The following is an 11,171-nucleotide window of genomic DNA, read 5'->3' as shown; positions in this document are numbered from 1 at the left end:
CATAGATAAAAAGCAGGAGAGGACAAAAAAAAAAAAAAAAACACTTTTCACTTACCATCTCTCAAACCCTCGCTCTCAAATCTCTCTCGAATTGCAAATCATTCTCGAATCTCAAATCGCTCTCAAATCACTCTCTTCTCAATCACCTAGCATCTCTCTTAAGGTAATTTTGATCACTTAAATTGATCTTTTGATTTCGATCCCAAATAAATGATTTCAATTTTAATTTCGATCACTTTAATTGATGTTTTGATTGATATCGATCACTTCTTAATCATTACAGATTGTTCACTTTCAGCTGTTTGATCATTGTTTTAATATCATCAGTAAGTAAACAAACCTTGCTATTGTAGCCCTAAATTTTTGTATAAATGTTAAATGTTTATTTTGGATATGTTTTTAGTTTATTATTGATTGGTATTGGTTTTTTGTGATATGAAGATATGAAATAAAGCTTGAAATGACTTGAAATGTGTTGTCTCCTTATTAGAAAACATTAATGTTATGGTGAAAATGACTAGTAATGGTTACAAAAGTATCAGTTAGTTATAATTCAATTGCATTTTGTCAGTTGTTTGTTGTATTGTAAGTTTTAGGTTCTGGAAAAAAAATTAACGAATTTTAGTTGAACTTTCAGTGTGTGTTTAGGAATTTTGGAGCTTCTCGAAATTTGGAAATTGAATTCCAATGCTCCAATACAATTAACGACTCGAATTAAGCTTGTTAATACACTTCTGTCAGTTGTTTAAGATCTACTTCCGGGAGATACTGAAAACACACAAACTATTTTCAATATAGACTGCAGCAGGAGAGCCTTGTCTTGATTCTTGAAAGTTTTTTTCTCATCACCTGTAAAACAGCAGGTTTGTTTTAATATCTCATTTCTGTTTTTGGTATTTATTCTTTTGTTTAATTTTTTTCTTCCTTCAAAGTGAAAAATGGAGATCTAATTAGTACAGTTCTTTTTATAATGAATATTCGTTGACTTACAGAATCTTTGCAACTATTTGTATATCATCAAGGTGTTTGCTTAGTCTAATTGTTGATTCTTGAAGTTTTTATATTATCAAGTTTGTAAATCAGACACTTCGATATCTAATGAAGCTTCACTTAAGTTGTGCTATTTGAGCAGGGTATTGTGGGATTATAAGAAGATTAGGTGCTCATTGTGGGATTATAAGAAGATCAGGTGATATCTTTATGGGTTGATGCATCTGAAAACAAACTAGTTTTTTACTTTATCCCATTGAATAGCTAAAGATTTAGGGGGCGCTTTTCATTGATGGTTTCTTCTTCTTCTTTATGTAATTAGTACCAAGGTGGAATTCAAACATCAAGGGAGTTGTATTGCTAATGTTTTAATTGAAGAAGAAAAGAAAGTCAAGTTGATTATTGGCAGATTTGAAATTGATTTCGACTAGACTTGATTCAGGTGAGTTGATTCTCATGTTTTCTCTGCTAAAATTATTTGGGGTTGATATGTTTCTAAAAGTTAGAAACTTGGGTTTGTAGAGTTTGAAATTATGACAAATAGGATAACTTAGTTTTGTTTGTCTTTCCTTTTTGTGGTCTATTGTGCTGACTTGTGTGGATTTATGTGTAGGAACTAGGTTTTGAGGTTCAAATAGAAGTTGTAGAACTCTTACTTAACTTTGATATCCAATTGGATTTGTTTCAATCCAATATATGTAGAAAAAGGTACAACTATTTTAGCACAGCTATGTTAACTAGGATTTTCCAGCTCATGTTCTATGTTTAGTCAGCTTCCTTAAAATATTTATGTGGAATTTGCTTGATTGGTCTGAACAGAAGCTGTAGAATTTCGAGTGCAGTTTTATATCCATTTTGGTTTGTTCCATTCTAAGTTATATAGTGATAGTTATGACTGTTTTACTTCAGAGTGATGAATTAGTTCTTGTGCTGACAGTTCAGCAAGTTCTGTCAACGTCTGTGATTTTCTGAATAAAATTTAGCTTTCAAGGTCTTAAGGTAAGTTGTAGTTCTGTGAGTCTAGTTTCAAACCCAATTGGATTTGTCTCTTTCCAAGCTATATTGAGAAATATACGTCTGTTTTCGTTCAGGGTGGTTGATGAGAAATTTTCTGATTATGTAGCATGTTTAATTGTGTTGTGGATTTTAGGTATTAGTTTGTAAAGTTATTATTTATGTGAACATATTTATTAGTTTCTTATGTGTCGAGAAACTAATTGGCCTCTTGACGAGAGGAACTATAAGATGGTTGAGTTTGAGTTTTCATTACTATTGGGCCGGGGGATCATCTCACGAGTCATGTCCTTGTTGGTTGTGCTTTAAAGCATGCAACATCAAATTAAATTGACCTGATTTTGACCAAAACAACTGACAGCGCACTATGTAGAATTATAGAACAAAAAAGAAAAGAAGAAACCACCTTGAAAATTTAGATCCTCCAGTTACCACCACAACAATTACGCTTCAAAAATTCTTGATGGCTTTTGAAGAGCATGCTGTTGGTTTGGTCAAGGTGGCTTTCTATTGTTTTTAGAATTTTTTTTGAATCTTTTTTTGTGTTTGATGTTAAAATTGTAACTCTACTATGATTTTATAGATGGACAGGATGGTATATTTTTTAATATCGAGCTTTGGAAGGATTGGGTGGTGGATTTTTTTGTTTGGTGTTAGGAACTGTGTTGTTGTGTGCAAAAGAATGAACATGTATTGCAGTTGACGATTTCTTTGTAATTGCTTATAAAATCTGTTCTTTTGTGTATTCTATATTATGCAATGGGCGGTGTTTGTTTATTTTCAGGTTATGGGTGGATTTGGTTGTAGAATTTCCAGATTCCTTTTATTTTCCGCTAGGTAAGCAGGAGATTTGTATTAAAAATAAATGAAGGTAGAGTTTACATAGTTTGTTACCAAAAGGTAGGGTAGTGTATCCTCCTCATGGCGCTTTCCAAACCTAAGTACTCTCTCTTATTCTTGCAGCTCTTCTTAGCCTAGTGTTAACACTCCATGGAGTAATGATATTCATGTCTGCAGTAACAAAGTTCATCGATTCCTTAACTAGTAGATTTGAGTGATAGACATGTTTTTTTCATCTCTTAAGTACAGCCATACAGACTAGGCTATTCTACTAAAAAATACACTTCTCTCTGTGCAGCCATAAGGTCCACGATTTGTTATGCTTGACACAGAAACGAAGCTATTCCTACTGTGAATCCTTGAAACTGAGGTTCAAAGCAGAACTCATTGGAAGATTGGTGATGACCTGCATACAGATTTGTGGAGGGACTATTACTTTAGCCAATGAAACATGGCAGCCTCAAGTTTTGCTACTAACACTGGATTCAGAAGTATGAAAGAAGCTTGCAGTAGGGCCAAGAATCACAGCACATTTATAAAAGAGTTATGGAAAGTCTGCAGAGCAAAGACAGTCTTAATTTGGTGAGCTTTTCAATTAACTTGTTATAAAGATTTGATGTTTTTTGTATGGTTTAGTTGTTTTGTTAGAATTAAAGTTTATTCTATTGTCATCCCAAAATAGAGACGAGATTTATTGTCATTCCCGATTTATTGTCGTAAATGGAAGGCCGATAAAGACTTTGTGAAGTAGACTAAATATCAGTCCACTGTTTGTTATTTTATTGTAGTGATGTGAAAGCTATGGTTTGCAGGCTCAAGAAGATGGTTATGATTCGAGATGGTGCTACTGACCTCGAGGTAAGAGAATTCTTCGAAACCTCCTTTATACCCATTTGATGTTTGTTATAAAAGTAAAATACAGGCTACCTTGCACATCTTCAAATTTTGGATACTAGGGAAATGAAATAAACAAACTTCTCAATGGAAGTGGACTCTGAACAAAATTATTAAAAAAAAAAAAAAGAGGAACAGACAGTCATTAGTGGCATGCATGCTAGTCTGAATTCTCTCAATACTAAAGCCCCATGCTACAAACACTAAGTGGTAGAAATAGTTCCTTGTTAAGCAAAATATAGGAGAATGTATAACAAGGGAGAGAGGAGGGCTGGTCTTATCTATATTTTTATTTTGAAGTACTTTATGGTTCTAATCTTAGAGGAGATGATGACCCTGATCAGGAGGAATAACCAAGTCATTATGGTTCTGAATTTGGTTTTGCGTATCTATTTCGTATAATATCTTGAGCTTTACTGGTATGATATTTTTGGAACTTGAACACTTTCTTCTTGCCAAGGCATTTCCGCGGTAATTTATCATTTAATTGTTTTTTTTTTCTTTTCTAATTGGGATATATTTCATTTCAACTTCAAGTTGATACTGAATTTTCTTAAAAAGTTGCACTGACACATCCTCTGTCAGGTTCATCTTGATTGGGAGCTACGACAGTTTTGCAAGGTGTTTACAATATTATTTTAAGCTGCTCTTCTGTCTTTCTAATTCTTTTAATGGCTAGTTGTATTATTTGGGGCAAACTCAAATTGTGAGAGATTATCAATGTGTTATTTCTCTTTTTGCCAGAGTATGGAAATCTGATGGATTGTGTACACATGTATTGGAAGGGCACAAGGATGCTATTACTTCTGTTTCTCTTGTCAATTCCAAAGGTACACAGGAGAGATATTTATCATTTCATACTTGTAAATCTCTTAAGTGACATTGGCAAGAAATACGCCCCTATAGGCATCATTGTAACTCTGGTTTAACATTTCAGATCAGGAAGATGAAGGGATTGAAGCAGAAGAAGGCCCATCTGATGGAAATTCAAGTGAATGGTGGAACTATTATTCACTTTGTTATAGTTTGGGCTTCTACAGAGATTTTGTGTTAGGATATAAATTGATCCAATTGAATGGGCATGTACTGGGCTTTATCTATATGTAGGCTTTGTTCTTATTTGGGTTTTTATAGAGATTTTGGGCTAAGGAAGAATTGGGCTCAATTGACCTAGATTGGGCTTTGTCTGTATGTAGTAGACTTTGTTCTGATTTGGGCTTCTATAGAGATTTTGGGCTAAGAAAGAATTGGGCTCAATTGACTTGAACTGGGTTTTGTCTGTATGTAGTAGGCTTTGTTAGGCCATGATTTAGTAGATTTTGGGCTAGGGGCATTTTTTGGCCCTGATTTGGCATTTTTTTTTTAAAATGAAAAAATAAAAAACGACACTTGTCAAGTGTTGTAGAAAAAAAAAGACTGCAAAAAAAAAACGGGTCACCATATGACACCGAAAAGTGTCTTTTTTTCGGAAAAACGACTCAACTGTCTTGTCTTTTTTCAATAGATATGGTGTAGTGTTATCTCAATATCCAAAGTTCTAATCTTGAAAGAAAACGTTAAACATAAACAACTTTAAAACGGCAACGGCCCCATTTGATACTCGCTTCTAGGGCTACAATTAATTATATCCCCGGCAGCAGTGCCATTTGGCACTCACTCCTTTTTGTGTGTAGATGGTGTATGGATAATGTAGATAGATGATGGTCGTTGAACAAATAGAAGCGTATCAAAAACTAATTATCCCTCAATAAGTAAAAGATGAGTAGGGTATCGTTCCACTTTTAAGTGTATGTTATGTGAAGGACAGGACTGGAAAGGGAGTTTAAGGGATTAAAAACTATGATTATAGAGATTTAGATTCTAATGCTAAACTAAACTATTGGGAATTTATAAGAGAGGGAATTCAAGAGATTATAATCCATCAATACTTTTAATCTATGACCTTCTGTTTCATGGTTGTTCTTACAAGTAGACTACAATTAGCCAATCGAGCAAGTGACGATGCCCTCTTGGACGAAACATCGTTAACAATTAACTCCACTTAAGGTTGTTCCTATATTTATGCTATTAATATCTTCTTTCCTTTTATGTAAGCTCGGGCAGCCATTCAATGTATTACCAGAAGCAACATCAAGGAGTACTTCCTAATAGGGCGGTCATTCAATGAATCACCACTTAAGGCAAACACAAAGAATACTTCTCCATGATTGTCCACGGGCTTCCCATGTGATCCTTAATGCTCCGAATTGCTCCATTTTATCCCTTTTTCTCTAATATTCTACAAAACTCTCTTTCTCACCTGTAGAATCTTAAAACATAACTTACAAACACTATTAGTCCACTAAGATGGCTAAACAAGAGGCATAATCGAGGGTTAAATTGCACTTTTTGAGCACTTATCAGCTAGGGTTGGGGATTTTTCGATTGAGAAGATGACTATGGTCGGTCGCGAATTATATCTATGGGTTGATGGCACGTGCCTCAAAATTTTGGCCCAATCCCATATGAATAAAGGAAATTCTGATCTTGTCCTCAGCGCCTTGCCAACTTCAGGAGCCGATCCGTGCTTCGTTACTCGTCTGATCTTGACCCGTGAGGTACCAAAATGATTAGCATAAAAAATTCAACGTAACGGTATAAGGTAAACTCACATCCAACGGTGAAAAAAGAATAGATAAAGGAAGGAACTGTAGGGAAATATGTACAGATAACGGAAAGAAAATTTTAATTAATTTTTTTGGGTTTTGAATAAGTTTGACAGAAATTTTAAAAAGGTGGGTCGTTTAAAGTCAGATCCCCAAGACTTGGAAGTTTTTGAAAACTTGAGTCAATCCCAATCAGATGGTTGGATTACTCTCTTCAGCTGTGCTCGATGAGCAGGTGGATGGCACATGAAAACTATAAAAACTGAGTTGTTATGAGGTTGAAGACCGGGGAAAGTTGATGTTTGACAATTCAAGCCCCTGCCTTCTCTCACAGCGCGTCTTTTATGTGCATATGAACTCTTACCCAACCTAGGAATGGTTTTTGGTATAAGTATCCATATCTTAAGCTGCAGTTATCTAGGAAGTGCTTACACACGATCATTGAAACTGATCCATCTAGTCTTGCTAGGTGGATGGTTTTTGTTTTTAGAAGACATTTATGAAAAAAAAATTTTAGAAATGAGAGAGATTTAGAAGGGGAAAAAATTTAAATGAGAGAAGAGAATTTTTTAAGAAAGAAAATTTTAGAAACTTTTGAGTCTTTTAACATCAGATTATCGAGACAAAATAGAGAGGTGGAGGCAAAAATATATAATTAAATAGAGAATAGTATCACTTTGGGTTACTTTATTTGTTTAATTCTCGTTTGGAGACACCTCGTTTTAGGTTTGGTTTGGTTTGGTTTTGTTTTCTCATTTAAAATATATCTCTATCCAATCCAATATAGAGGTTTTGCTAAGAAGATAAAATTATACGTTAACCCGGTATCATTTTGGTTACTCCAGACTTATAACTTTTATTTTTTGTATCTTTTGGTTTTAAAAACTAAGGAGAGATGTTTTAAGAAACTCGTACTCAAAAGTAGTGATTCTAGATGTTACTACTTTAAAACAAATCATAACAGATATGTTAGAAAAATGGATTTGCACAAATCCATTGAGATATGAATGAGTAATTTGTTTCCCAAGTTACCCCACTTGAGATGAAATGGGTTTCTCTTGAAATAGTACGTAAAGTGATAAAAACCTTTTCGAAAGGGTGCACTGGTTCGAAACAGTGCATTATGCCAAAAAGGTGCGACCTTTCTGAAATGTGCACTGGTTCGAAATAGTGCATCATGCCGAAAAGGTGTGACCTTTCGAAATAGGCACTGGTTCGAAACAGTGTTTTATGCCAAAATGGTGTGTCATTTCAAAACATGTGACTTTTCAAAGAGTTTCTTACTTTTTCCCAAGAGTCACTGTGTTGTTCTGAAGTGCGTGGCACCACTCACCTATAAATAATGGATGAATTTGGAAAGAAAGACACACCAGATCACACAGGATTCTGATCTTTCTCTTCTCCCTCTGTTCTTAGTCAAATACTATGATGTGTTCGTTGATTCTATAGAATTGAAGTGCTAGCTTTCTATAGAAGGAAATCCGTTCTATCTTGGGAGACAGTTTCCCATCAACCTTCAAGTAAGGGTGAAATTTAAGCCGAGGGCTCGGAGCTCGGCTTGGGCTTGGCTCATTTAAGCTCGGCTCGAGCTCACTCGTTTAACTATATGAGCCAAGCTCGAGCTCAAATTAAAGCTCGTGTAAGAAATGAGTTTGATGAGCTCGGCTCGTTTAGCTCAAATAGCATATTTATAGTGTAAAATAACCGAGCGGCTCGGGCTCGGCTTGGGCTTGGCTCGTTTAAGCTCGGCTCGAGCTCAATTTAAAGCTCGTGTAATTAGCGAGCCGAGCTTGAGCATGGTAAAGCTCGGCTTGTTTAGCTCAAATTCCACCCTTACCTTCAAGCACCATGAGGGGGAAAATCTGTCTTAAGGACATAGTGATCATCACTAGGCTCGGATTTAATCATTGGTAAACTAAGTTCATTAGTTGAACTAAAAGGTTTGTTTGTTTGTTGATATTAAAGGTTTGTTTATATCAATTTGATTTCTTGTTTACTTAACAATAAGTATATTTTTGGAATAAGTTTCCTACAGACTGGAGGGCCATTGAGATTTACTTTTGGCTATTTAGGAAACTTAAGACAGATTTATTTTTTCTTTGAATTAATTTGGTTGAATTAATTTTGGCTATACTTATTGTTTAGTACAAATGCACTAACAATTTTGAAGCGAATTTCATTTTTGCTTTATTGGTAAAGACGTTAGCGGAAAAGATTGTAATGTGGTAGAAAATTTTCTCACCATAGATACTATATTTGACGCATGGAATTGGTCCAAAAATCAGGTATGTCATATGTGAATTGGATTTTTTTTTTGATAGCGCCAAAATGGTTTTTGCATAACCACAGGGCAGTTTCTTCTCGTTGGTTAAAGTGGGGTTCGTTACTTAATTCACTTTCAATTTGTGAAAAGTTGTGAACAAGTGTAATTTTTTGACACCTGGTCATTTGGTAATTTATTGACTTTGAAAAATGTTTGAATTGGTGCATAGACGCTTTTCAAGTGTGAAAAAGTGTGACCCTTCAAAAAAGGAGCGAATATTTGGAAAGGCAAAACACTTAAAGTGGTTATACTTTAAGACAGATTTGGCAATTTATTCCACAAACTTAACAAGACATCCTAAGCTGGAGGGACATAGTGAAAATTTGGCTTCTTCTATCATAAACATCGGATTTCTATTCTTTTACAAATAAAAAGATACCGCATCAGGTCAAGTAGCATGGGAGGCCTTGAACTTGCCTTAGTGAAAGACGATCGGATTTAATTGGACGATCAGTTGACTTCAATTAATGTCCTTGAACTGTCAGCCGTTTGTATAAACCTAGACAATCATCTTCACGTAGGACCTTCTCGAATACTGTTAGGTCTCACATTGTTGTTTATTTTGGCCTTGAACACTTCTTGGTTTCAGATAGTGCTTTTGAAACATTTGCCTTTAAAATACTCATAGAAGCGGCCCCACTTCGCACTAACATAGGTGATTTCTATAAATAATATCCTGTAATACTTCACTTGGATATCATAACTTTTCAAGATATATTAAATCATTAAAAGCTTGACTTATCTTGATTCTTGCTGCAGATATGCACTGTCTTATATAGGAATGGGTTAGAGTATAATATTATTCTCTAGTGCTAACTGAGTCACAGACATAATTTAGTTGGCCCATTGAACCTAGATCTTGGGATCTCCAGTCAACTAGGTTGGTTTTTCCATTATGAGGACTCTTTGTTGATTATCTCAAAGGCTTTAAGCCCATTCCCCTTGATAATCTTTCCACTTGCTCTCTTGTTAAACCTTTTGTAAGCAGATCAGCAATGTTATCTTTTGACCTTACATAGTCGATTGAGAAAACTCCATTTGAGAGCAATTGTCTAACGGTGTTATGTCTACGACGTATGTGTCGAGACTTCCCGTTATACATGCTACTTTGTGCTCTACCAATAGCAGATTGGCTGTCACAGTGTATACACACTGCTGGCACAGGTTTAGCCCAGTTTGGAATATCCTCTAAGAAATTTTGAAGCCACTATACTTCTTTTCCAGCCTTGTCCAATGCTATAAATTCTGATTTAATAGTAGACCTTGCTATACACGTTTGGTTTGAGGATTTCTTTAAAATTTATGTATCTCTCCTAGAGTAAAACACCACATTTAATGTCTTTTGAGTAATGCTTCAACAAATTTCCAATTTTGAATTGATTAATTCAAGGAGATACATAATCCCCCACATTTTCCAATTTCTCATGACAAAGTCAATAAATTGAAAAACCATTTAGATATATGTTTTTCAAGTGAGGCGTCTTGTTAAAGAATGTCACATATCATTCATATAGTGTTGAAACACTTCTAAGACCTCAATTTTGCTTACAAGTATGCTTACAAAACAATATCTTAAGCAATGGCCCTCAAGTTTGTAGGAAACTTATTCCAAAAATATACTTATTATTAAGTAAACAAGAAATCAAATTGATATGAACAAACCTTTAATATCAACAAACAAACAAACCTTTTAGTTCAACTAATGAACTTAATTTAGCAATGATTAAATCCGAGCCTAGTGATGATTACTATGACTTTAAGGCAGATTTTCCCCCTCACGATGCTTGAAGGTTGATGGAAAACTGTCTCCCAAGATAGAACGGGTTTCCTTCTATAGAAAGCTAGCACTTCAATTCTATAGAATCAGCGAACACAACATAGTATTTGAATAAGAACAGAGGGAGAAGAGAAATATCAGAATCCTGTGTGATCTGGTGTGTCTTTCTCTCCAAATTCATCCACTATTTATAGGTGAGTGGTGCCTCTTTGAAACAACACAGTGACTCTTGGGAAAAAGTAAACAACTCTTTGAAAAGTCGCATGTTTTGAAATGACACACCACTTCGGCATAAAGCACTATTTCGAACCAGTGCCTATTTCGAAAGGTCACACCTTTTTGGTATGATGCACTATTTTGAACCAATGCACATTTCATAAAGGTCGCACCTTTTTAGCATAATGCATTGTTTCGAACCAGTGCACCCTTTTGAAAAAGTTTTTCTTACTTTACGTACTGTTTCAAGAGAAACCCATTTCATCCCAAGTAGGGTAACTTGAGAAACAAATTACTCATTCATATCTCAATGGATTTGTACAAATCCATTTTTCTAACAAGATATTCTTAGGCAACATTCGTATCGGGTCTGTGGCGAACCCAATCTAGACAGACAGAGCTTCAGTTATGTGAGTTGGGGGATTTGTTGTGCAAGACATGGAATGTCCTGACCTGGGAGAATAGCTTGGTG

General features: G+C 35.0%; 1 protein-coding gene and 1 long non-coding RNA gene across 2 annotated transcripts; both read left to right on the top strand.

Moving 5' to 3' along the window:
* Positions 1–798: 798 nt before the first annotated feature.
* Positions 799–3,392, top strand: LOC147518219 (uncharacterized). The gene is made up of 3 exons (XR_015214019.1): positions 799–863; positions 1,133–1,432; positions 3,143–3,392. It is a non-coding gene; the product is annotated as an uncharacterized LOC147518219 (long non-coding RNA).
* Positions 3,393–3,667: 275 nt separating this feature from the next.
* Positions 3,668–4,857, top strand: LOC147518218 (uncharacterized). Its single transcript, XM_086594746.1, has 4 exons — positions 3,668–3,702; positions 4,324–4,359; positions 4,483–4,568; positions 4,676–4,857. Exons 1-4 carry the CDS (start codon positions 3,683–3,685, stop codon positions 4,843–4,845), a joined length of 312 nt encoding a protein of 103 aa, XP_086450872.1. The 5' UTR covers positions 3,668–3,682; the 3' UTR covers positions 4,846–4,857.
* Positions 4,858–11,171: the final 6,314 nt, after the last annotated feature.

This window comes from Coptis chinensis, chromosome 2, assembly GCF_015680905.1.
Source record: "Coptis chinensis isolate HL-2020 chromosome 2, ASM1568090v1, whole genome shotgun sequence".
Taxonomy (NCBI): domain Eukaryota; kingdom Viridiplantae; phylum Streptophyta; class Magnoliopsida; order Ranunculales; family Ranunculaceae; genus Coptis; species Coptis chinensis.
The sequence above is the reverse complement of the archived record's forward strand: the minus strand, read 5'-3'. Positions and strand labels throughout refer to the sequence as shown.